The sequence below is a fragment of the Grus americana genome, chromosome 9 (genome assembly GCF_028858705.1).
Source record: "Grus americana isolate bGruAme1 chromosome 9, bGruAme1.mat, whole genome shotgun sequence".
In the NCBI taxonomy this organism is placed as follows: domain Eukaryota; kingdom Metazoa; phylum Chordata; class Aves; order Gruiformes; family Gruidae; genus Grus; species Grus americana.
This window is the reverse complement of record NC_072860.1, coordinates 29,466,992-29,494,759: the sequence shown is the minus strand read 5'-3', so window position 1 is coordinate 29,494,759 and position 27,768 is coordinate 29,466,992. Positions and strand designations below refer to the sequence as shown.

General features: G+C 37.5%; 1 protein-coding gene across 12 annotated transcripts; it reads right to left on the bottom strand.

Moving 5' to 3' along the window:
• Positions 1-9: 9 nt before the first annotated feature.
• Positions 10-27,611, bottom strand: HLTF (helicase like transcription factor). Of its 12 annotated transcripts, none has more exons than XM_054836137.1 (24): positions 27,453-27,611; positions 25,905-26,115; positions 25,176-25,342; positions 24,213-24,346; positions 23,128-23,228; positions 22,314-22,388; positions 21,912-22,103; positions 21,686-21,781; positions 20,636-20,684; positions 18,855-18,942; positions 17,727-17,806; positions 16,790-16,879; positions 16,467-16,564; positions 14,992-15,135; positions 14,063-14,201; positions 13,156-13,291; positions 12,665-12,844; positions 11,800-11,921; positions 10,360-10,538; positions 6,980-7,108; positions 5,437-5,549; positions 4,959-5,139; positions 1,947-2,027; positions 10-1,228 (listed from the first exon to the last, which is right to left on the bottom strand). In XM_054836137.1, exons 1-24 carry the CDS (start codon positions 27,470-27,472, stop codon positions 1,076-1,078), a joined length of 2,958 nt encoding a protein of 985 aa, XP_054692112.1. In that variant the 5' UTR covers positions 27,473-27,611; the 3' UTR covers positions 10-1,075. The 12 variants fall into 12 exon arrangements, 11 of the variants coding, with proteins under 11 accessions (XP_054692112.1, XP_054692113.1, XP_054692117.1 ...); XM_054836138.1 differs by having other exon boundaries at positions 23,128-23,225; XM_054836142.1 differs by having other exon boundaries at positions 25,905-26,028.
• Positions 27,612-27,768: the final 157 nt, after the last annotated feature.

Here is a 27,768-nt window from a genome sequence, read left to right as displayed (position 1 = left end):
CAACAAATATTCAACTGAGATTCTTCAGTGCTATTTATTACTTTGCAGTACATGAACGTGAGTAGTTTACCAAATTCTTCCTCTATTAATCAAGATGTATGCAGATCAGCATTCCATTAAGACATATATATGGGATTGGAAAAGCACTTAGCAGTGCAAGAAAACTGTCAGAAAGCTGGCAGCTATTAAAATAATTTGTTTAATCTATTTTGCAAGGGCTAACTGATTCACTGATAAGCGAGTGGGTCATATTCTACCTTGCATATAGCACAGTCTTATTGTTCAACATGTGTACAGAAATTATTAGAAAGTGTGTCATCAATACGAGCCTATAATTGTAGCATTTTATCCAAATCACAACACCTTTACTTTTACAAAAAACAGTGGAATCCTGTTTAAGGGAAGTAAAATATTAAAAGAAAGTGTTTTACAAATTTAAGTACTTCATTTTTACTAGCTCCTGGGAAGTAATCAACAGAGGACCTCCCTGCTGCACCTGTGTGTTATTCAGAAATAGTAAAAAAAAAAAAAAAAATTTTTTTTAAATTAAATTTTGAATTAAATATCATCTTTGAACATAGTCTGTGAAAGTTAGAATTCCTTATGAAGTAATCACTGACCACCTATTCTGAAACAATCCAGATGTTCTGTTTGGTTGTCAGGAAACATCGAGATTGAAACATCAAGCTAATTAATTTCTTAAGGGTTTTGGCTGAAAGACAGAACATACATTATTTACCTTTTTTTACCTTTTCACCTCTAAAAAGAGACTAAATGCTTGCGAGTTAGAATGCCTGAATACGCATTTCTCTTTTGAGGCATTTTTATGTGTTCTTAAGTGTTGTACATAATAAGCAACATTTCGAAGAACGAACACTGGAAAGATTTCAGGGGTGCAAAACAAGGTTGTGCATTTCTAAACTAACATTTAGGGGCAAATTAATTTTTATAATTTATTTGAAGCATTATGTTTTGACCACAATGACAGCAAAACTAAAAGTCAGCATGAGACATGTAACAGCAATATTAACTAGAATATTAAATCTATTATTTACTCAAAAAGCACAGTTTTGAGTTATAAGTCAATTAGAGCCTTAATTTCATTAATTTTGGTTTGTTTTACTTCACTTGCTGAAGGCTTTTTGGTAGCGAAGGCTCCTGCTGCAAGTTCCCTCTTCTTGTTTTGAATTTTCAGCATATTTTCTTCCACTGAGTCCTTCACAATGAACTGAAATACAAAAAAAGCCCCAATGAAATGAGGGATTCTTAAAAAAAAAAAGTTTAAGATGAGAAATTTAGGTACTGGGGGAGGGGGGAAGTTAAAAAGCTGAGTACCCTAAAGCACAGTTACATTATTTTGTTACTACTTTGTGAAGAAAACACAAGAGGGAAGGGTTACAAAGCAGATGGCGGGAAAGGTTTAGAATTTTAAATTTTTTTTCCTTTTTTTTTTTTAAACAAAAACCACTTACTGGAAGAATATTTATGTCTTCTTTGCTACTTATATTAGAAGAGAACCTGTCTTCAATTTCCAAAGTAATATTTTTGTGACTGCGTATTAATGAGACAGACCAGCTGCTCTTCTGCAGCTAAACAAGCTGCTATGACAAACGCGATAGTGACAAAAGCAGTAGCATTCTACCTACCTTCAAGATAATAAACTGTAATAACCACGCTTGGCAACAGCAATACTACCCCATCTTAGTCACTCCAACTAGCTCAACAGGGACATCTAATTTCTAAAATTATTATTTCACAGGACATAGGTTACATTTAATGAAATCTTACAATCGAAAATCCACACTTCAAAAATCACACCACAATTTAAGTTTAATGGTGAGACATACGTTGTCACAATTCTTTTAAAAATACAGTAAAGCTTTCTGGAAAATAATTTATTTATTCATAACCAGAAAACTGTTCAAACAGATCGTCTCTCAACTCACCTTAGTAATAACAACATTATGCTTCTGACCCAGCCTGTGACACCTGTCAAAACACTGGTCTTCTGCAGCAGGATTCCAAGCCTATCAGTAGGCAGCAACGAACAAGTTAACCTCCCTTCAAAATACATAGCAAGATGCACACAGAATCACAAAGAAGTTATTGTACCATCAGCTCTTGAACAAATACTGCTTGCAGATTAATTACTCCCAACCCAATGTCTCACTCCTTAAGTTTCCCGCTATAAAGAAAGCTTTGGGAACCTCTGCTTATCTATTCATAACAAGCTGGAACGTCAGGTAAATGCTTTAGAAACTAAGTTTGTCAGGAGTTTAGAAGATAGCAAAACAATGTCGTTATCATTTTAATTCTGAAATAAACACTGCATATACTAACTGCCTCAGTACCCTTTTCCTGATAGCAAAATCTAAACCAGCTGAACACAGGCAGTTTTTTGTCAGTATACTAACTCCCCCAGCTGTGAAGAAAGCTAATGTACACTTGCATTAATATATGCAATAATCACCAAGTTAGGCGTGCAAGAAACGGGCTGAACACAAAACTGTAGTGTAGCTGTTCCTACTTATGCTTAGGATGTAACACTAAATACAAGGATTTGTGAAATGCCAAGTCTATGCTCTGCATTTTTCCAGCATGTTTCTTCTATCTAAAGGTATAGTACTGCTAGTCTCACAGAATGGATATTTACATCTACCTAAAATGTAATCGTGTTCTGTCTGTGATAAGCAAGTCTCACGCAATGGGCTCGCCTTGCCACGTCACCCACACACTGAGAGTTATCTAGGAACTCTTCTTGATGACTCCTTCCTATAGAAGGGGGGGGAAAAACATCACTAGGCTAGCACAAAAAATTCATTTTAGATTCTAAGAACCTGTGATGCCTAAACACGCTTAAGACATCAAGCTGCAAGATAAAAGCCAAACACATCTTATTTCTCCAATCTAAGGTAGTGAGCAGAAATGTAACAAATTATTTATCTGTCACTGCAAGATGAACATTCCTGGCAAGCTATTACGGCAAACCAATCTAATACTGATCTGCCTGTATAAACAAGACAACGTCTTGAGGAAACACCTAGCCCGAACGTGCACAAGCATGTTCCATTCTATCTTTGCTGTAGTCGAGGAGGACCAGTGTACTACTCTCACTCTTCCTCTCTCATCGGTCCAGCAAAGGAAAACGGAATAGCAGCTACCTCTATGCCTTTCTGCAATATCTCATACAAAGGGTACTGTATTTTACATGGGAAAACATGAAGAAACTTGAGCCTCAGAGAAACATCTATATACTTGTGATACTCTCACATAAAAGGTTCGTATTTCTTCCTAAAGGTGAGAATTCAGCAGATATGACTGGATATAAACAAACAATTACCAAAAAGGCGGGGGGGTAGACAGGGGAGGAAGTACACTACGGTTGGATAAACGCTCCTCCCTTGCACTGTGGTTTAACACCTCTCAGAGACAGAATGTGGATCTCTAAGCTACAGTTCTACAACAAGTCCACATAATTTGAGTAGAAAAACCGGTTACTCCACTGGCTCCAGAGGTATTTCTGCTTATTAAATCCTATTATTGCTGCTATTTCACTTCAAGGAATGCTAATGCATGATCAAATCTCATTCGGCACTGAATGTTGAAAAGTGAGGTCATAAAGGATCGTACAGTCCCACTGCCCCTTCATCACATACAGAGAGTCAACCACTACCACTTGGGATGGTTACCATCACAAGGTGGTTACCGGCAGGATGAGGAAAAGTTCTTCAATGGTGTATAAAGGCTGCAATTATATTTGGCTCTGGACAACTGCTTGCTGCAGGACAGCGTATGCATTATACCTCACTAATTATCTTCACAGAAAATGAAAATTCTCTTGGACTTTCCACAAGTTTTCTTATTCAGAGAATTGTTTGAAAAGAAAAAAAAAAAAAGGGCAGTTGGACTAGTGGTGTTGTGGGTCCCTTCCAACTGAACTATTCAATGCAACACATACAGAAACAATACTTGTGAAGATGTATCACAATTAATGAAAAACCTTTTACCAAGGCAACTTCTTCATACTCTCACTCATATTTAATTCCTTTAATTTATTAAGTAAATAGCTTTTGTCTTCATGCTATTATCATTAACCTGATGTCCAAGCTAGTACTTTTTCTGTACTATTGGTGTCACCAGATGCCCAAGTCCAAAGCCACATTACTATTTTAATTTACTTTAGTTTTGTTTGCAAGTACACAAACTGCAGAATTTGTCTCAGTTTCCAACTGCCAAAAAACTAGGACATCAGAGCAGAGGAGTAAATAGCAGGGAAGGGAGAAAGTGAAGAGAAAAATTTTGTGCAATGACACAACAAGGCATGAACCAATTCTGTTAGGAGTATCATTTTGCTATCAATAAATGTAATTTACAGGTTTATTCCGTACAAATAATTTTGCATTCCTGAGTGCTTTAATGAAAGGAAAAAACTTCCTAAATTTAGATATCACCATCTCACTCTCCTACAACCACAAAAAGTAACCTCAGACTAATGTCTGTATTTATAAATTCACAAAAAGTAATACAAGAGACTAGAGCAGAGAAGCACTGCATTGTAACACAGAAAAAACCCGTACGGTTTCTGAAATTCCACTTTATGGCTTCTGAAGTTATTAAATAGAACAAACAGAAAACCGCAATCAAAAGTACCAGAAAGAAAGAGAAAGAAATAAAGAAGGAACAGGTATCAAATGCTACATTGTGAGGTGTCACACCACTTTGTTAATAGTACTGCTAGCATTCTTTCCATTCACAGTAAATAAATGGATAGCACAAAAATATTGTGTTAAAACAAAAACATGCCAGGGAAACAAATGAAGAAAAGCTCTATTTGCCCTTTAACAGATACTCATCAGTGTCATTCATTCTCAGAGGGGCTTTCCTTCTACCTCTTCGGAAAACACCAAAGGAGCTTCACCTAGATTAAGCCAGATCATTATGAACAACCCATTACTCACAGGATCCATTAAAAACACTCGGGAAGCTGCTGTCAGATTTAATCCAACTCCACCTGCTTTCAGAGACAAAAGCATTACAGTTGGGGATCCTGCTTGGCTGCTTTGGAAACACTGAATCGCTTCCACTCTTTTCTTCTGTGCCATTGACCCATCCAAACGAGTAAAGGCAAATCCTGATTCTCTGAAGAGAAAGTAAAAATGTTTGATTTAACAACCCCTCTTCTGTGACAACAGGAAATAAATACATTCAAATCCTGACCTCTACTTTGAGATGCGTATTTAAAGTTCTGCATTTAACAGGTGATACATTAAAAATAACGAGAAAGAGATTCATGGCTTTATTTCACTCAACAAAGTATTCAAGTAATTTGTTCCTCTTCTGAAGTTCTAAAAATCAAAAGGATATTGTATTCTTTGAGAGATCTTTCTAAAACACCGTAAAAGAAGTGTTTATTAAAAAAATGACAGTACTACTTACTTCAAGGGATTTTCTATCAGTGACAGGAAATTTGTGAACTGAGAAACAATCAGACATTTAGCAGCTGGATTATCCCTCCGTAGTTCTATCAAAGCATGCATGAGAGCATTTATCTGAAATCAAATGAAGATTTATGCAGCTTATTCTGACTTGGTTAGATTCCACTTCTACAGGTACTTTGATAAACTTCACATCAATTGAGAAATCACCGTTCAGTAATAACTTTTAAAGGAACTAATCTTAAATTCTGTGCGTAGGGTTTCTTTTACTTTCCAAAGGAAAATAAGGGGTGAGCACTTCTAATGGTCACAAACTACAGGGTGATTGATGGTGCTTTGGGGAAGAGGATTCACAAACCCCTCTCCCAGACGTACTTCTCGCTGTCAGGAGTCAACAAGTCCCCTACCTCCAGGGCATATGGAAAAAAGGAACAGAGTGCTGGAACTCTGAAAAGTAAGGCTTAAGCAAGGGACAGCCACAAGGTAAATGCTTTACTGTAGTAATACTCAAGAAACAAGAAAGGCTTCCCCCAGGAATATTCAGGCAAATAAGTTATGCAAGACCCTTGGCTAGGTATAACAGAGGATAAGGAGGCACCAGAAGCATGCTTGGGACCCATATGAGAACAAAAGGAGCAAGGAATTGGATCTGAGGCAGACGAACATTGCCGGTTTTCTCATGTAAGGTTTAGCTATGATGAGGTAAAGAACCACTAACTAGAGAATGCAAGTAACTGCACCAGCTAAAAAAGAAAAGAAAAACCATTAAATCTAAATTTATTCTAGAGCGCAATGTCCTAAAGTAGTTCTTAGGTCTCCACAGGAAGATTTTTAGGGAATAAATTTATAACCAACTTTTGAAAGAACAACAACTTTATTACTGTAATTAAAATTAAAAATGTAATGTTTCAGAAAAGCAATCTCAAAAAGGTCAAAGTACAAGCAGGAAGATTTAATTTCTGGCAGCAAATGCACAATGAAGGTGAGGCAAAAAACAATGTGGCAGACCTTGAGAACAGGTCTGCAAAGTAAAATAAAAATATCCACTAGTTTATCTGACAAGTTTTATATTGAACATATGATGCCCACTCGGTTTTCCCCTCTAGAGCAGAACCTATATTCTTTAGACAAGTTTTAAGACAGAAGGATTTATTTAGATTTTTAGTTTCCAAAAGTAAATTAAGAGCTGAATAGTTTCAGTGGTTATAGAACTACTTTATCTGCAGAAACAGAAACAAAAGGCAAAGCAACAGCTCTTTACCAAAAGTTTTATTTAACTAATACACTTCTATGTACTGCACAATGACGAGCATAGAATTACACGTGGTGCTCCTTTTGGCTTGTTTCCCTGTTGCAAAATTTGTTTGTGATGAGATTTTATTATGCATTTTCTCCTGTGCTGACTAGACGCACTGTGCAGACTTAAATAATAATTTAAAGTCCGTTATGCACATGTAAAGTATGTTCAGTGTATTTACATAAAAATTCTAGAGAGTGCTCTACAAAACCATAATGAAAACCAAGTAAACCACAATGGAATGTACCTTTGAACTGGATATCCACTCCTGATCAGACTTCTTTCCCTTAGTGGAGTCTGCTTCCTCTTCTAGGGGACATTCCACCAAGTGCTCTACTCGAAGCTCACTCCTACAGAGAGGGCATTTGGCGTTTGGCTACAAAAAAGCCCAAATAACATTAGAAGAAACATATTAAATCTAATTGTTTCTAGTGAGTACTACAGATCACCTTTACAAAGCACCTTTTATGAAATTATTATATTTGTGTTCATACAAAAAAATCTTCAAGGAGTACATTCATTCTTGTAACACACTGCTTTGTCATTTCCGACATAACAATTAAAATATTTTATTTGTGAGAACATGAAGGTGACATAAATGCTACGTGTTTTAAAAACTCTCAGCCTTCCTTAAAAGTAGTCTTCTTTCTGAGCATATTTATACTTGAAATAAGCAACTCAAGATGTAAAAACAAGCAAATACTTGGGCTGTGGGGAAAAGACTGTTTAAAATATCAGAAAAATAAACCATCTTTCAAAGACAAGATCTTTCTTAGTTACAAACAAAGAATGACCTTTTGCCCTTTTTCTCCAAAGCCTGCACAGAAATAATAGCAGTCTGATGAAACATGCTTTGTCAGGGCCAGACACAGGGTATCTTCTCTGTTTCCCCAACAGACATGAGAAATGAGACATAATTTAACACCAAAAGCTTTTTTTCTCTGAAGCATACTCTAGGTAAGGCAAAGTTTAGAATTTATACAATAGCACTTCCATAGGACTACTCACAAAATTTAACAAAAGACTATGTGCACTATACAAACACAACTTTGTGATGCAAAAATGACAGACATGAAAAACTCTTCCCTAACAGAGAAACCCTTTAAAATTAGCTAAGTCAGTTTATATAGCAATCTGACCACAGAACCAAGGCATCTTTAGAAAGGCAGCAAAGCAAACCTCACAAAGCAGATGAATACTGGGGACTGCTAATCTGGAATGAGCCTCCAGCCAATTAAAGAGGCCGGCAGTCATAGTCTGCATACATGAATTTATTGCAGCAGTAAAGATATCCTTTCAAGAGACAGAACGTTAACACAAACAAATCTGAAATAACAGTCTCGAAAATGTAGTTACAGATGAACCATTCCTGACCTGGCAGCAATCCAAAAATCCTCCAATGATGAGACAAAATAAATGAATTCTAATAAATCTGAAAAAGTTTTCGGGGAAAAAAAAAATCCTAACAATGCTCATAAAGACTTTTTTTTTTTTAATAAAAGGCTCACATCTTTCTGCACCCCTTCTCCAATTTAGTACTGTAATTAAAAACAACCAGAAAACCCAAAACACAGCTAAACAACGCCAACACAGATACAGAAGACTTGCTGTGAAAGCATATGGAAGTGACAAGTGTCTCGCAATCAATAACTAAAAGAAAAAAAAAAAGTTTGAATTCGTATCTGGCAAGCTTTTACAAGAATGCAGTTAACACACAAAGAAATTAGATTACTGTAAAGATTTTATAGCTTTATTGAGACTTCTGCATAGGATCTTTACTTAATTGCACAGCTCTGTGTAAAGACTGAAATGAAGAAGGTGTTAACTCTCAAGCTGTTAACTACTAAATTTTTTTTCCAATTTCAGTAAATGCTGTTAGGTTAACATTGGAAAGATAAAATGATTTGCAAGTCTGTAATACAATGAAAAGCCAAACTTTTCATTCAGCAGTTTTGTGTTGGCAGCTTCACATCCTCTGTTCCTCACTGATGGCTTAATGCTCTCATTTGTATTAAAAATGGAAACAACAGGCATCTTCTTGCTGGAAGAATCCTGTTTGAACCCAAGCAGTTTTGGGGGAGGGGGTATCTGTTTGTTGGTTTACTTTGTTTTAAAGGTGGTAAGTAGAGTACTTTCCCGAGCTATTTATTAGGAGAGAGTTGCATTGTAACTAACTGTTCAGGCACAGGAACTACCCAACTGAGATCCAGTACTAGGAGAAATACCTATCCTGTGGTAACGGTGAATTCCCCGACTCTGGAATTTAGATGTCAGTGTTTCGGCTGGAAGCTGCAAAAACTTCCTTGGGAATGATTTAAATCAGGAATCATTTTGAACGTAAAAAAGGCTTACTCACTCACTGCTTTATAAACTCACGATAGTTAACTTCAAAAGAGCAGAATCTACACCCACCTCTGTTCAGACTTCACTGCTATGAAAGCAATCTATGGAACGATGGGGGATAGGACAAAGGCCCCAGTTCTGCAGATTCCAGGGTCCTTTCTAGGCAAAGCATAGCAAATAATTTGACTGTACAGTCAAGTAATACAGGTTCCATCACGTCGTAACCCAATTTCTTTCTCTGCATGCCTAAATACACCTGAAGGTTGAGCAGGGGCACTGACTCTGCTACAGACACATCAAGAACCTCTGCACTGGAAAAAGGCTCTGCAAGTGCTCTTTCCTTAGAGAATAATTTCACATCACTACTTTTCCTCAAAATTCTCAGAAACTCTCAACTGGGATATCTGCATCAAAACCTTGCATGTCTGGCAATGAAACGAAGTCAATCTACATGCCAGACAGACAACACTTCCTACCTTTGTCTTGTTAGGTTGACTGATTATGCACAAGCAACTCATTTGTTCCCTGCAGCCTCATATAAAGAACACCACCTAGGTTTAGCCTGGCACTTGCAGCTCTACTGCGGCTGAGTAGGAGGCAGAACAATTCCAGAGAGGAAGTGCAGCAGCACTGGATACAGATGGTGAGACTACCAAACTATCAGATTGCCCTAGAAAGAAAAGTGCAAACGAGAAGGAAAAGTATAGCTTAGAAGCACACAAGAAAAATAAATATTATGTTTTTCAAAAAAGCAATCAAAAGACACTCATCCACACACTTATTCTGCAGTCCAGAGAAAGGCTGTAAAGATGGCCCTCTAGCAAGGCAGCTATTTTACCGTAGGTGGTTATCAGCATGGAATAAGGGGAGCAGACACGACTTTAGCTCAACAGTCAACTTCTAATACGCAGCTTTGGTCTGTTTTAAGCACAACAATATATACATGCATCGCATGACATACAAGCCGTGAAAAGACATCCAGCCATATGGAGGTATACAATGCTGCACTGATGCCATCGCTTTTACCCTAGGGACAAAGTAAGGTGAGAACTAGGGAAAAGGTTTTTGAAAATACCGATGGACCTTAACACTGTTCAGTTTGGCAGCTACTCTCTCCACAGTTTGACTTCAGGCCAAGAGTTTTTATAACCAAGTTGATAACTAGGCTTACACTGTTCACCATTTATGATTTAGAAGAACAATAGCTAGACGGCCTTCTGGTGATAACCAGTTCATTGCTTTTGAATAGCTATTAAAATTAACTGTAACCATAGAACAACCAACCTGTTCACTTCTGATGACTTCAAAAATACATGGCTTACAAAACACATGTGCACAGCGCGTGATCACAGGAAGAGTCAGTGATTCCAAGCAAACCGCGCATTCTTCATCTGAACCAGAGCTAAGAACCAACTTCATTTTATTCACTAGTATCTCACGCGGTTCTTCAGGAGTTTTATTATCTGCAAATATAGAGAGATACTTACAAACAGAGAATTCCATATAGGAAACACTCTGAGCTGGCACACATCAACACAGTTCCATTGATCAAAATGCAATTAGGACAGTTTATACACAATGAAGATATAGCCTACAACAGATAAAAACACAAGCTGCCAAACACTACAGAAAATTCCAACCTACGATTTCAAAACACATGAAAAGTAATCTTACTTGGAAAAATGGTAATTAGAATTCAAAAAACCTCACCTGCATGCTCAGTGATAAGTACACGCGCAACACAATGGGAACAAGCAATTTTCATATGGCAGCTGTTCAAGTATTAACAATATTACGGAGCTGACACTATTTATAGTTAAGATTGCTTTATTTTTCAAGTAAAGCAATTGAAATCATACTTACTAATTAATTTCTAAATAATTATTCAACAATTATCCAATAATTTCTCCTTCCTGTATTTTTCAGAAAAATAATTGACAACCTTCTAAAAAAGATTATGACCATATCTTATTGGTCTTTTGGTTTCCTGAGAAATCACACCTACAGCAACTGCATCTCAAAATAGGGTATTTCAAAATATTTACATTTGAGAATTCTCAAATGTAGAGTACCTCAAACAGACTATACTTTCTTCTGAAATAAATGCTTTTAATTTTAACACCATGTCGCTGTACAGTTCTGGCTTGTCGAAAATAAAGTTTCGTTCTCCTTTCATTCCTCTGTGTTCACCCTTCCTTACAGCCACAACAAAGTCAACAGTTTCCTATTCTGCTGAAGAGGCAATGGTTCTGCTGACATGGCTACCAATCTACAAGCCATTCCCCAAAGCTCCTCTACATCTTCTCTTCTGAGGCAAAGAAAAATATTTGCTGTAAAAGCACTTCTGTAAATTATTACAACAACAGATATACTGCCTTTTAACAAGCCTTCTGCATTTCGCTCTGCAGAGGTCCTCTTTGGTCATTTCTGTACGGGCTGTCAAAGCTTATTAACTCCTGCTTCTAGCCTTCGTAACTACTCATACTTCATTGCTTTTGTTCGCATTTCAGTATGTGCTCGAGTACCCATTTCTCAAATATATTCAAACATATCATGGTACAAAAAAAATAAAGGGCACAAAGCTAGAAGTTCAGTAATCCAAGCTGAAAAGAGGAAGGCTGAAGCTAGAAAGCTTGGAAAACACGCAAACGTGTTTTTCTTCTTGAATACAAAGTGCAAGTCCTGTTTTTAGAAACACAGGAACCACCAAAAGCTTTCACTCACCAGCTGAAAAGCTAGAAGATGTATTCATACAAAGATGAGGATGACAACAAAGCTGCCTCAATCTGAGCAGGACACCAAGGATGTCAGCGTAGTGAGCTAGTACAGTCCCTTCACTGAAAAATCTGAACGAGAGTTTTATTGTTAGCGTGAAGTGCTACAGCCTGAAGTACAGATCATAGAATCGTAGAATCATAGAACGGTTTGGGTTGGAAGGGACCTCAAAGATCATCTAGTTCCAACCCCCCTGCCATGGGCAGGGACACCCTCCACTAGACCACACTGCCCAAAGCCTCATCCAACCTGGTCTTAGACACTGCCAGGGATGGGGCCTCCACAACCTCTCTGGGCACCCTGTGCCAGGGCCTCACCACTCTAACAGTAAAGAATTTCTTTCTAACATCTAATCTAAATCGACCCTCCTTCAGCTTGAACCCATTACCCCTTGTCCTATCAAGGTGACATCAAGTGATCGAGTTTATCTGTTAGAATGATATTGTGATTTTTCGCTTTCCTGTTTGAATATATTTTCTCAAATCCTCATCTGAAACAAGGTACAAAATGCTACCAGTAGCATGTTCTACTAGAAGAAATGCTAACACACGGTGACAAAAATTTTAAGGCCATTCTTTATGTATCCGGTATCCCTTTCTGTTTCTCACAAGACAGAACTTCTAATATATAGTTCTGCAACAGTCTCTACTTGACTCTTCAGAACTGAACGGATGCTATGCTAATTTGCAATTATTAATTTACGGCATACAAACTGACACACTTGGCTACTAGAGCTAACATAATCAAAACTTCCAAAACAGAAGTTTGTGATATCAAACTTCAGCCTTCAGGATTAAGAAAGGCTTCTACTTACCTGCTAATAGCAGCTCTGCCCTCCTTCTTCACAGACTGATAGATTTGTCTCTCTTCCTCTGTAAGCGTAACATGCTGAATAAGTACTTTACGTTCTGGTAACTCCAAAATGGGTTTTCCTTTAACTTTACTTGTTTTAGTTCTTCTAAGGGTAATACTCCTAATCAGAGACTGTAAACGCCTAAAAATACATATATAGATAATATATTACCCAGCTGGGGTTGGTTGGGTTGGTTGCTGGTTGGGGGTTTTTTCATTCTATTGCATAAATAGATGTTCCCTACAAAATCCAAGCCCAGTAGTACCATATAATTCATTAATCTGAAATATTAAATAATTTGAATTATTTAATATTTATTAATTTGAACTAAAAATTGAAATAAGAGTTGATGACACATGCATTTCAATTTTAAACATGAAACATTAATTTGTCACATAGCCCAAGCACTGTTAGTCACATGCGTTCACAAACCCTTTGGGAACACTTCGTACCCAAGTCCTCCTGGAGCTCCCATTGTGACTGGACGTTGAATTGTTCTGTGCCACCACTCTCGATCAGTAAAAGGTTTCAGTTTTAAGAAGGAAATAAGAGACCACAAATCCTTTACAGAATTCTGAATAGGAGTGCCTAAACAGAAAACAAACACACAAAAAAGGATTGTAAAACCTCAAAGAAACTAGAAAATACAAATTTTTAGTCAAAGTTCTGTGCTTTCTCCAAACCATACACTATGGACAAGGTCTCTCATAACTAGGTTGACATGTCATTAAGTACAATACATATTATTTTTTAAAATAAAATATTACAAAACACTTAAATATGTAACAGTGAGAAAATTGCAGCTCTCAGTGCTAGGAAGACTTGGATGTTAGTCTTTCCATTTCAGCTTCACCAGCAGTGGTTACATCATGATCTTCTTTACATTTAAGGATCATATGCTTGCATGGTCACTGGCAGTTTTTAGGATGACTATTACATTTCAAAAAGCTACTGAATTTCAAGTAAGTATGTAAGAGTGTGAGCTTCTAACCAGATGTAACATACCAGTTCATAAATAGGTCTGGTTTTACTTGCACTTCCACCAAACCTGTGCATCAAAAGTTATTTTAAAATTTGTGTATGCAAACTAAATAAAATAAAAATCTAAAAAAACCCACCAAACCCCCAAACCAAAAAACAAACCACAAAACCAAGCAAACAAAATAAAAAACAACTAAAAGAAGACACATCTAAATCACTGCTCAAAACCAAGTTTAAAAACATTCCAAATTAATCTGACGCAGACAGACATTATCCATCTCCCAGAAAAGCTAAAGTGGAAACACTAAGTGGGAAACACAAGATGGTGTTATACTAAGACAATTTGCACTGCATTCCCTTTGGTGTCAAATATTTTACCTGTAAGTACCCATCTTCTGTGTCCCTCCAGATTTAAGGCAGCTTTAGTTTGCTGAGCATTTGGATTTCGTATAGTGTGCCCCTCATCCAACACAATTCTCAGCCACTTGACTTTATGTAAAGGGCTGTCACCTCTGATCTGAAACACAGTATTTTTTTAATCTCTGACTCAAATTAAAATACTTTTTTGCAATTTGGATTAAGCAAGCTATTAATATAACAATTCCACAATTGTATGTTATTTATTCGCATCGGCACAGAAGAGCAAAACTAAGAATGAGGCATTCCTTCTTTTAGATTTAATGATTCCTGGAAAACGTTACCAGTCTTCTCATACTTGAATATGAGGAATGAGCTACAGCAAAAATAAGCTAAGCCTGAAAAGAAGAATGGCTTCAAAAGACACAGAGATATGGAAAATGGATCAGCGAGCAAATTAAAAGTTTATATTATATTTAAAGATGTAATCTTCAGGCTTTTAAAATGGCTGGAATTTCTATGAAAACATCACTTTACAAACACACCTTATGCAATGAGATACTTGGTGGAGCCCACGTGCAACAGAACTATGGAATTATGTTTTTATATGCTCCATATTCTTTGATTTTGATAGGGGAAGGCAGAAACGGGAGCCTCATGCCACTGAGATTTGGGGAGATTTACATACTTGCCACCCTTTCCTAATCCTTAAAAAGTCTCTTCCTTAAGCTGTTGTGCAGCCAAATTATTTTCTCTACAGGAGCAATCAATAAAAACCTCCCTTTGTTACCACAGGAAAACTATAAGAAAGTATGTAAAGCAAAACTACAGCTGTAACTTTTTGATTGCCTATCAGAATAGGACTTGAACATATTGTCATCATTAGCCCAAACACTGGACACCTTGAATAGTAAGAGATCTTCAAAGAACACTTTTTCTCATTTACTTACTCCATAATCAGTAGCTAAGATGTTATACGTTGTCAGTACAATGTCTTGTTCTGAAAGAACTGATGGGTCTTTGTTACGGTCAGAACCGTAATAAACATAAATATTTACATGAAAGTCTTGGTGGATATGTTGTTCAAACTGGTCCTGAAAGAAAAGTTGTCACAAGTCATCCAAAAGATCCTGAGTTAGTACATGATTGTTACAATAAAATTCTTGTAAGTTGCCTTAACTAAAAACCACTTCCTCTAGCTCTGTGACATTCTCATCCACTTACATAACAAAAGCAATTTTAATTTGGGTTTCTTTTTACTTCTTCACCCAGGTGAGAAGAGGGACCAGAAGTAGTCACCTAAGTCATTAGTAACAGACACAGTATCACATCCTGTTAACTCCAGCTCTACTTCTGGCACAGTATTAATTCACATCCTGATGGTATATGCACTTAAAACAGTTTGGGAGGAACAGTGGATTTTACGTTGTTTTTCACTTTCTACCTTCATCTTCTCTTTGTTTATTCTTTCATTGTTCATTTACAGCTTCTTCCCCTTACTGGGTTAAACACCTAAGTTTTAACATAAATGACTGTACAATTGTCAAAGTATTCACTTTAAAACCAGTGTTTATATTCTCTACATTTGTTCTGTGAAGCACTAAGCACACAGTAATCTTGACAGCCAATAAAAATCAACAATTTGATTACTGAAGCACCAGACTCAGAAGTTTTCTTTTTCAATACTTAATTCGGTATTTTGAACTGACTAGAAGAGCACCTTTTTTTTTACGCTATTTGATGTTTCCCAATTTTACGATTTTAATGTTTTACCTACAGTCTAAGATTGTTTCCTTTTCTTACTTATGTTCTAACCACAGACAGCAAAAACTTCCAAATAAAACATAACTTGAAAGTTAAAGGTGTCCCCTTAATACTTGTATTCAAATCGTCATGAAAACAAAAAAATATTAACTAATGCAGAGACAGAGCTAGAAGGGCCTTTCAGCTTGTTCACCCTAGCAGACCTACTCCCACAAATCGCCACAGGATCACCAAATTACTGGACACCTCTAGTAAATGAAATGTCACATACATTATCAATGAAGTACAATCGTATTTTATTCTGAGCATGCAAGAAGAAGGACCTGTCTCCTCCACCTTCCTCGTCTGGTTTAAGGAGTCAAATCACATGAGTTCCAGAAGTGCCAAAGTGAACCTGTCTAGTCAAAAGCAGGGAATGGAACACGAGCTCGCTCTTTCTGACAGTGGTGAGCTTGCTGCTCGTGGAACTCCACTCTCATTACAATACTACTCCAGTTTTTCAATTTCAGTCAAATAAAACTCCCTTGTGAAAGCAGCTCTATTTCATAAAAAAGGAAAACCATAACCTTTTACTAGCGTGTGAGACTACAGGGAGTACTACTTCTACAGCATCATGATCAACATATATCACTTTTACACATTAAAACAGCTTAGCACTTACAATCCAGTTGCTTAGGACAGACAGTGGACATACAATCAGTGTTGCTCTGGGGCCACCATCAGCATATTTCTTCTCAACTGACTGAACGCTTGCGGTACCTGAGAAAACAGAAGTCGTATTTAGCGGCGTAACAGTTCACTTTAAAGCAAAGTCAACATCAAGAAACTTATGGTTCCCTGAAGTCCTTTCTAAACTTCTTCACCTGAACAGCATCAAGGCATTTTATAAAGACATAAGCCTCATTTTTTAAGTCAAATATGTATAATACTTCAGCTTCAAACACCTCAGAAATTAATATTATTATTTGTTTATCCCTTCATTACCTTTTCTCTTTGCTGGTCTTTTTAAACAAGCAGATGAAGGTAGAAGAACAGATGCAAAGCCTGCATCTTCTTGGATAACACAGGAGGTTGCTGCAAAAAGCCAGACAAACACAGATTTTTCACACCATGCAGAGCATATGCGAGCGTTTATTTTTATCACAGGTTCCATAAGTCAAACTTGTTAACCAAATTAGTTCTCCAATACAATAATTTAGAATAGTTCGAGTCCATAACGATCATCAAGTCCAACTCCCTGCTCATTGCAGGACTACCTAAAACTAAACCATATGGCTAAGTGCAGTTGAACTCTTAACAGGCTCGTGTGCAGAAATATGGTACCTTATACATCTATTTCAGGTTTTGAATCTTCAGAGGAATGCAGTTCAATAGTCATTAAAAAAATAGTTTAGCACAGGTTTCACTCCAAGTACTTTAACTTAGCTGCTTACTCCAGAGTACTTGTAGCCCCCCCCTTTTTGTTTTTCAGGCAAGATACTCAGTTCAACAAATGACACATGTTCTTGCCTCTTCATGAATCACATTTCAGGTATTTACCACAAAAGATAGATTTAATTTTTTCAATTTGGTTTTCCAACCCTAGTGCCCTGACAACCCTAGGCCTGTAACAAGTCTATGTCAAGTTTTAAAAATCTTAGCAATGCTGTTTTTCATTAGTTGACCCTGCTCATGGCTTGTTACACCACCACTCCTTCAGCTAAGGAAACAAACTACAACACTTAGGACTAAAACACTGCTTTCCTATTCATCAATTTCTAAAATTTTCTGCTTAAAGTTTTGGTTGAATAAAAAAAACCCCAAAACCCCAAGTGGTTAACTCATTTTCCAGTTAATTATAAATCCTTTTCAGTTTGGCTTCAGAAAGGAAGACACTAAGTGTCACAGTAACAATTAAAAAAAAAAAATCGTTGCAACTTACTTTCTGTTTGTTGGAATAGCCATTCTTCAGATTCTCCCAAGTCACTGCTTCCTGAACATCTGGGTTTCTTGGCTTTATCTCTAAGATATCATCATAAGAGGGGGGAAAAAAGAAAGAGGGGGGGGGGGAAAAGAAAGAGGGGGGGGAAAAAAAGAAAGAGGGGGGGGAAAAAAGAAAGAGGGGGGGGGGAAAAGAAAGGGGGGGGGAAAGAAAGAGGGGGGGAAAGAAAGAGGGGGGGGAAAAAAGAAAGAGGGGGGGGAAAAGAAAGAGGGGGGGGGAAAAAGAAAGAGGGGGGGAGAAAGAGGGGGGGGAAAGAAAGAGGGGGGGGAAGAAAGAGGGGGGGGAAGAAAGAGGGGGGGGGGAAAGAAAGAGGGGGGGGGAAAAAGAAAGAGGGGGGGGAAAAAGAAAGAGGGGGGGAAAAAGAGGGGGGAAGACATCCACAAAACCACAAACCACCAAACCACAGCTCTACTACTGCTTGAATTTACATATTAAATCATTAAATCTCAAGAGCATAAAGCAAATGAACTTGATATAGCAAGTAAGTTACCACTGTGATTTGAAAATTCTCTCTTTAGAAGGGTCAGAAAAAGGGAAAGCACAGAACACAGAGCTGCAGGGTGAATGATGCTTATATAACTTGGTGCAGATTATTACCCAAGTTCACAGCAATTATAAGAGGCTAGCGTGGTGGGAAGGTTCAACACATGAGTGAGCTTCACAACCTCATCAGCTCAAAGTTGTCTCTGTCAGAAACATGCCTGCAAAGTATTTCTTAACCACTTAACACCCCAAATAATACTAGAAGAAAGATAACTTCACAGCCAGTTTTTTAGACGCCACACACTGATGTTTAACGAGACACCTTTACTGCTGAAGGAAACATCCATGCATGCGGTCATGCAAGCCATGTAGAACGAGTTAATGGTTTTTTTATATATACAAAGGGCAACACAGATACAGAACGCTTATGATAAAGGTAAGCAGAAGTATAGCATACTGAAAGGTGAAGAGAGAGCAGGAACATGTTTTAGGCGAAGGTTAATCATAACCAAATACCACTTTATTTTTTACCCAAAATCTACGTAGCAAACCAACAAAAAGAAAAATATTATTCCAGCTATCTACCTTTTTGGAAGGCAACTTGAATATTTCAGCGGAGCATTTTCAAACTTTTTTACGTCAGAAACACCAGGCTCCATCACATTGCTAGAGTCTTCATAAAGAAGAAATTGGTATTTATGAAAAATACAGTCTTCAGTTTGGATATCAAACCAACTTTAGCATAACTTGATCAAGAAAAAGTACAAACTTCCTTTAAAACAACCTTAGTTCTGCACGGGACAAGTACTACCAATACTGTGATCATAAATGAAAAATAAGAATACTCTTAAAACAATCTTAAATATTCAGAAAGTCATCAAAAGAGTTTCCAGGTGGTCAAAAACAAACTGTCAAGAAAAGAGGTAAAACCAAATGTAAGCATTGTATTGTTAACAGTAAGGGTAAAGTTCTATAAGGAAGTTTTAAACAATGCTAAATGGTCAAGGGTTTTTTACAGGTCAAACCTTACTAATTAATGATTTCTACATTGCCTAAAACTAGATGAATAACAGCAACATTAACTGAAAAACATGGTAACATCACATGTGCGTAGGAGAGGTTTGCGGGGGGTTGTTTTGTTGGGTTTTTAAGGTCTTCTATCAGATAAGGAATAAACCATCACTCTGCCAATAATAGTGTATCAGAAGCAAATGCAAAAAAGACAACGCATTAGGGCAGAGTAGAAATCATAACTGAAAGCAATAGCACTTTCAGAAAGTTTTGCTATAACTCAGGTAAGTAAATCCATGCTTGAATTCCAGCTGTAAACTTCAGTAAAGATTATTTTTTTAATATCAAAAAAGTTTTAAACAATCCAGAAATGGCAAAACTTGCAAAGACTCAAGAAATGGGTATCAATTTAATGTCCAATAGAATAGGAAATGGGGGTGGAGGGGCGTAAGGGTTTGAAAGACATGATCATCACTTGTTCAGATTAAATAATAGTAGAAACAAGCTCTTCCCTCACAGCTGTAAATATTATCTTGTTAAAATCAGAGTTTGATGCTCTGGGAAAAAAAAAAATTTTTTTTTGAATGCTGCTAGGCATTTCAGCTTTGGTAAAGGTTCTGATTTTCTGGTGACAGTCATACTGACCCCCATGAAAGTCTGCATTTTCTCCCTTCCAGAGTACTGATAAAAATAAATTTTACCAGAGACAGTTCATACTAATGTGTTCTCTCTTTATCGGTCCCTTTAATTTCTCTTGTGCTATCAGTTAGACCATCTGTATTAAAATTCACTGCATGGGAGGACAGCGAGGGAAAGTCACCGCAAAAAACCTTCAAGCTCCATACATTTCTTCAGTCATTTTCAAGAGCATGATGAGTTACAAAACATAGTAACAGCAAGTATAATTTTGTATATACATCTGTAAATTCTACCAATACAACCTGAAAACCACAGGTGTGATAAAATCCTCCTAAATGCTTGTAATTTGCTTATGACTTAAAAATATTTAAAAAAAAAAAGTTACTTAATACAGATCCTAAAGTACAATTTAACTACTGTTTAAACAAACAATATTCTAACAGATGCATAAGTGCTCCTATTTTATCTACAAGGAAGGAAAAAGGAAAGCAAAAGGAACCCAGAATCTACTTCCTGGATGTGGTAACTTTCCTGGCAGCGTGCAACTCTCTCACAGGGCGCTTAATCTTCTCATATGTCAACTGAAACATCGTTAAAGGTGTGCTTTAAATAATTCTCTGAGATACTTAGTTTGTCAAGAGTTTGTGAAGACTGACCACAGGCTATCCCACGTAATAACATCATCATGCAAACATTACTGGACTTTCTATTGTCACCTTTACATAGTCTGCGTCCAACGCTGTTCATGCTGTTAGTACCAGATTCCTATTGGGGAATGGAAACCTTTAATCTTTAATGTCATGAATGGAAAAAATGCCAGTAACTTTATTACACCAATCTGACCAATGATTAATTACTGCTTCGAAACATGAAAGACTTGCTCAGTGGCAAGTCAGACAGCCACTTAAAGGTGCTGAAAAAGCTATACATTTTTTTTTGTAGCCACACACAGTGTTCAAATGAAATTGCAGAGAGGTAGAGGAGAGAAACTCAGTCTAAACAGCTGCCCTAGAAAGAACACACACTAACAACATTTCCCAGTTAACATTCTGAGATCAAAGACAAAGCATTATTTTGTTAAATTTAGACAAGTATGGTAAAATGAAACAAAAGCCCCAGCCTTAATACTGTCAGGGAATATTGCATAATAAATCACCTAATCTTAGCATTTAGTTTATTTCATCGTCTTGAAAATCATATCATAATGAAAGTAAAAAGCACTTGAACTATACTACCTAAGAAGAGTTTGCACATCAGTGTCCTCTCTTCATTCCAAGTATTTCGCAAAACCATAAACCAAGATTTATTTATTTACGTACTTTATACCAAGACCCTCTGCTTGCTATTTTGGGCGTTTCAGGCACTTCCTCCAAACCACACAGGAACTACGCACGCACACCCCCAGAAAAAACACCGCTTCTATTTGTGCAGTCACAACTTGCCGATAGTAGAAATTTGTAAGAAACTTAAGAATTTATAAAACTTCACATTGAAAGTGTTTATGCCTTCATAAATTCTTCCTTGTAGTATACTTAGGCATACGCTCCTAAGACAACACAGTCTACAGCCCAATTATACACTCTGAAGTAATACAGTCCACCTACCTTCAACTAATCTACCCTATTCTTCCTCTTATTTGATGTACTTGAATAACTTTTTCTACAAAATGTATACAAAGATCATCATACAGAAAGTTACTAGGCACAGGGGTTTTTTATTAACTGCTATATTAACTCTGTTAAAACAATCCTTGTCTTTCATCTCACCTCAAAAAACTTATCGCTTGTGATCTTTTCAACAGGAAGAGGCTTGCCATCTTGAAAATTTGTGAGAATCAATGCAATAACAGTAAGCGTTTTACCCTGCATAACAAAAAAGAACGTCATATTTTCCACAGATTAAAATGAACCAAATTACCAACCAATCAAGAAACATGCACACACATTCTGTATTTAAAAAAAAAAAAAAATCAAGCTTGGTAAGCATTATTACCAGTCCCATATCATCAGCCAGTATTCCTCCAAGAACATTTTTAGGTCGCTGCTTTTCTGCAAAATTTGTAAGTATATTGTAATAGAAGTTACTTCTCTCTTCCCAAAATGGTGGCAAATCATTACTGTTCTCACGTGAAATCATCCAAGCTAAAGCCTGCTTCTGATGGGGAAGCAAGAGTGTGCCAACAGCCTGCAAATTAAAGAGATACATTATGCACTATTCGCATATTGAATATGACATTCCATTTTTGGAAGAAAAATATTTTTTATAAAAGTCCTTTGTATCTACTATTTTTTTTTCTGATTCAAGCATCTCCTGCGTCCAGACAAAGCTAAATACGCATATAGATGTTTAAATATTTATATTTTTATAGAAAACAAATTCTAGGTTAAGAAATACCTCTGCTCCTTCCATTTCACAAGTTTTATCATCTTCCTTCAGATCCTCAAACAATTTGTCAAATTCACTTTTAAGCTGCATAAATGAACACAGAAATTGCAATTAAAATCATTGCAATTAAAAGTAACCCCGTTAAATAATCAATGACTCTATTAAATTACAATTACCTGTCATATGGTAATCAGTACAGATAGGTCTACCACTTTAGACCTGATTTCCTGGAATACGTTTGTTATCTATGGCTATATAAAAATTTGGTTCAGTTTTTCCACAACAAACACATGCCAATACAAGCAAGAGCTTGAGAAGGGATGGCTAAATATAGTCACATCCTTGTACAACACTCACTAAAGTAACCACTTCACTCTAATTTGAAAGAGTAAACAAAAAGCAAAACCAGAAACAAACCACCCTCCAACCCTTCACAGATCACCCTGGGAAAAATCTGAAGATAAAGTCTGGAAGTCTAATTTTATTTTCATTTAAGAACTTAACATACTTGTTATCTGGTAAAGCATTAGGACAGAGGAAAGAAAAAACACACCACCACAACAATATAAAAAAATTAGTAACGAACCAAAACCTCCCAAAATTACATGGGACTCAAAACTGTCACAGCTAAAATGTCTGCTTACAGTATAAAAATGAAAAAGTTCAAAAGTTCAAGATGACTTCAAAGCAAATCTGTGGTTCAGAAAAGAAAAAAAAAAAAAAAGCAAAAGACACCCACTTCACAGGCACTGCTTTATTAATGAAAAAGTTAAAGGCCCCCACTGTTAAAATTCCAGCTTCCAGGTGTTTATAAAATGCAAACCTGTTCAGTCGTCAACTGCACAGCAGCATGAACTGGAGCGCTGTAACTTGGACCAGATCTCCCAGAAATCCACTTTGATCCAAAACCACATTCTGAACCTACTTGCCATTAAAAAGATAGTAATTTGAAATACAACGGTATGACGACTTCCCAATCTCAACCTTCACTGGCTCATGAATAACAATGCTGATTAGGTTGTGAGCTATAAAGACGGTATCTTTCACCATTTGTTTTTTAGCCTCGATTTACCCTTTACTTTCAAATGGCCACAAAGGCTTTCCACAAAGCTTCGTAAGACTCACAGGCAATGAGCTATGGGATCCTTCGAGATGGCAACCATGTTTCTTAAAAATTGTTGTGTTACATGAAATTTGACTTGGTAACAGTACGATACCTGATAACGCAAAATGCTTTTTCACTCCAAACTCTTTTTCTGTTAACAGCATGCAACAGAACCTATAAAAACTGAAATCTTGCTATACGTAAAATAGATTTATCCCCCACCAAGTGTTTATTTCTGCACACATCCTTACTCCTGACTACCACTGCTTCCACAAAGCCTAGTTCCAGGACCACAGGTCCCTTTTTGTGTGAGGTTGGCTCTGCAAAGCATCAGATCTGCTAAGCTTATTTGTTCAGAGGCATCTCATGTCTATTTGCTCATACCTCACTAGCAGGATACACATCCTAGCACTCTGCTAAAAAGCAGCACTGTCCCTGAAACCCTCATCCTATGAAAGGGTCTAACCCATTTTGTAAAAAAATAAATAAATTTTCAAGTCTGGAGAAATGCAGGGAATCTTTATCGATTTTTAAGGAATTTATAGAATCAAGCATATTTCTGAGGTTGCTCAAACACATCTCCAATGCTGGCAGGTAACATAAAAGATAGGACAAAAGTATACTTCCTATGAAAGTTAAAATTACTAGCTGTGGGCTTTGCATTATTCCTCAACTAAATTAAAAAATCATTTTGTGAATGACAAGCTATGACGAGGATTAAGGCCTTAAACTTTTCTTCCAACCAGTGGCAAGTTCAATCTGAATATTTTAAAAAGGTATAAACCCAGAACTTCAAGACTTACCTTTCAGAGGAGGAGCCAACTTAAATCCATGCCTTTTTAGCTGATCTAGCACTGCTTCCTTGTTTTCCTCTCGTCCCCAAAAGCTCATTTGCACAGGCATGGTAAAGGCATTTTTTGCTCCATAAGGGACAACCCTGATGAAAAACCCACAGCAGTTATCTTTTAATTGTTTCACTTTTTATAATAAACCTTGTTATTTCTTCAGCAGCAGGTACTCCAAAGTGCTTATCTTCATCAAAATACAGAATGTTCCAGGTAGGTGTTACTACCCATACTGCGTAAACCTTTTGTACAAACCACCACATGCAGTTAAACATTGTTGTGGAACTTTTAAATTAAGGAATTTGCTCTCAGTAGTGTCTCTACATTTTATCGCTTGTGATCTTTTCAACAGGAAGAGGCTTGCCATCTTGAAAATTTGTGAGAATCAATGCAATAACAGTAAGCGTTTTACCCTGCATAACAAAAAAGAACGTCATATTTTCCACAGATTAAAATGAACCAAATTACCAACCAATCAAGAAACATGCACACACATTCTGTATTTAAAAAAAAAAAAAAATCAAGCTTGGTAAGCATTATTACCAGTCCCATATCATCAGCCAGTATTCCTCCAAGAACATTTTTAGGTCGCTGCTTTTCTGCAAAATTTGTAAGTATATTGTAATAGAAGTTACTTCTCTCTTCCCAAAATGGTGGCAAATCATTACTGTTCTCACGTGAAATCATCCAAGCTAAAGCCTGCTTCTGATGGGGAAGCAATGAAAAAATGAACTGTATGCAAGTAGTTCAAGAGAAGAATAAAGAGTCTGAAAACATGAAGTTTTAATCACATTACCAAGAGCTGTCATTACTGTCAAAAGAGAAAACTTACAAATAGTTTTCAGAATTTGTTAGTGTAGCAATAAAAAAAGTTTCCATTATTTATGTTCACGGAACCAAAAGCATAATCTTCACACTTACCCTTCAACTATTGCTAGTTTGTTGTCCATAATGCCTGCCAATGCTGCCGCTAGTTCTTTTTTTATATGGCCTACCTGGTCTCCATTCACATTATTTACTTTCACTGCATTTTTATCATAAGGATTATTGGGCTCCCTCTGAAGTGCAACCATTTCATTGTTATTAACCTAACAAAGCAAAAGAAACAAACACACACCAGAACACATGCATTTAGTTGCAAATTATTTGCAGAAATATCTAATAGACATTTACTTAAATATCATGAAGCTTAAGATTAATTTTGTATAGCACTCTCTTCAGTCAAATAACCTACTACTTACTCAAAATACCAAAAGCATTACAGAAGAGCTACCTGATAGATGTCAGCAATTTCAAAAGTATTCCTGAGAGCAAGAACTACCTTCAACTGCTAACATGTTTTATTAGGGAATAAACATCCCTTTTTGTCTATGTAAACAGTTCAAAGACCTATCCAATTTCGTGTTTTCAGTCACTTTCATTTGCTTTATGTGGATGAGCAGAGCTACGAAGTAACTAAACCCGATTCGAAAGTTTGCTACCTTAATTACATTCCTATGAAGAATGTTGAATACAGCAAGTTAGAGGAAAAAAAATCTATTAAAATTATGCTTGGTCAAAAGTTCTAGGAATTTTTGAAATTTAATTAAATGTATTTTTTTCTGAAGCTGACAACTTTTTCTTCTGCGTTATAATTTACCATGCACTTACAACTCCTGTGTAGTATCGTAATCCAACAACGCTTCCTCGCAAAGTTCCATATAAGATGGCTGAGTCTGTATCCTCCTCTGTTCCAGAAGTGTCACCTACTGAGAGGAAGTCTTCCAACCTAAGACTGGAGTAGAAGTCAGAAGAGGAAAAATGGGAATAGCGTCTCTCTCCTCTGCAGATGTTATATTGAGAACACCCTCTTGCAGAATCTCTGCAGAAAGACAAAGTGTGAAATATAATAATGATAATAAAAAATATCCTTGCAATCTATTTCACCCCTTTATATAAGGCTACCTATAAACCCCAGTTTTACAACTTTATTCAGATACTATTTACCTGGAAATATTCAAAAAAAGTTTTATATTGGGAGAAAACTTTGTCTGCCATTTTTTTAATTCCAAATAAATTAGTTTAAGCCAATTACAATAAAGACCTGACAACTTAACTGACTAAACTACAGTATTTGTGCATTCCACCCTACCTTCCCTCACAGGATTATCTTTGTGTACAACATTAGGAATTCTCCATATTTAGTTAAATCTCTAATTATACCTGGCGCAGCAAAATTTCCATGTATTTTCCTAACACAAATTTTTCTTATCAAAGAAAAAGGTTAAAAAAACCCTGTTTGAAACTAATTCTGCAGAACTTCATGCCTGTATCCACAGAAGTTGAAACGCTAAAACAAGTGTTCCCTACGTATTTATTAAGCTTACCTTCACACCTTGGCATCTATTATTAATACTTTATAATAAACTTTACAAGACAATCTGCTACTCCAGCCTAACCCCGGTAACTACCTCCAATAGAGATGTGCATCAGCCGGGTTCCCCTTTTGGTGAAGGGACACACCTCGTAACTCACATTACTGCACACGAAGAGATGGAAACACCTCTCTGAGTGAAGATCGACACACTAACAAATGCCTTCATCAAGTAACGTGTAACAACAGAATCTCAGTACAAGTGTCAGCTGAAACATATTATGTTTTATTATATTATATATATTATTATAACCTTTGGTATATCCCAAAACTACCCTACTGTGTGGCTGGATTAATTTAAGAGTACGGCCAATTAAAGTAATTAGCTTCCACATACTAGTTATTCAGAGCTTGGCATTGTAAGCTTTGGTTTCTTTCGTGAACGGTATCCAAAGTTACTGTATAAGCGGCGTTCCGTTCTCTCTGACAGAAAAGAGGAACGGTCTAAGAGGCTTTGCTCTAACTGCAGATGAGCCACCGAGGGGTTAACCAGAAGCCATTTTGCCACTGCCCTGCCGAAGACTTCTCCGGGAGCCCTGCCGGAACGCAGCAGCCACACGAACGGCCTTGGCACCCAGCACCGACAAGGACAAGAACAGGGCAGGGGACGCTCAGAGTTTCTAAGCCAGCCACCTCCGTTCGCCCTGCCGCCCGCCGCTCGCAGGATACGGCGCGAAGCGGCCCAGCGCAGGCGGAACCCGCCGCGATGCGGACCAGCACAGACGCGTTCCGGGCGCGCCACGGCACTCGCCGAGCCACCGCCACCGCCACCACCCCCGGCTCACTTGGACGGCCTCCACGACATGGCGGCTGCACGCCTCCCGCGGCCCGCAAAGCCCAGTGAGCGCTACCACGGCCACCGCTCCCCGGCCGCGAACCCGCGCTCCAGACCCGACAAGGGCGACCGCCAATCCCTGCCAGAGACGTTGGCCAATGAAAACACTACGGACGGGAAGAGGACGCTCCACTCCCCGCCTGCCCCGGCCGCCAGCAGCCTTCCGGCGGCGCGGAGCCGGCGTGGGGTCAGCTCCGGCGCTGTGATGCGGTGTGACCCGGCAGGCGAGTCACGCACCCCCCTCTCCAGGGTACCTGGCCCTACCA

What these genes read in the sequence shown, in the direction of transcription:
- HLTF (XM_054836137.1), bottom strand. Translation starts at nt 27,472, where the DNA reads ATGTCGTGGAGGCCGTCCAA. An exon ending in TGGACGCAGACTATGTAAAG is followed by an intron (nt 18,943 to 20,635) that starts GTGACAATAGAA and finishes TTCTTTATGAAG; the next exon opens with ACTCTAGCAATGTGATGGAG. An exon ending in AAGTCATCAGAAGTGAACAG is followed by an intron (nt 7,109 to 10,359) that starts GTTGGTTGTTCT and finishes GCTTTTTTGTAG; the next exon opens with CCAAACGCCAAATGCCCTCT.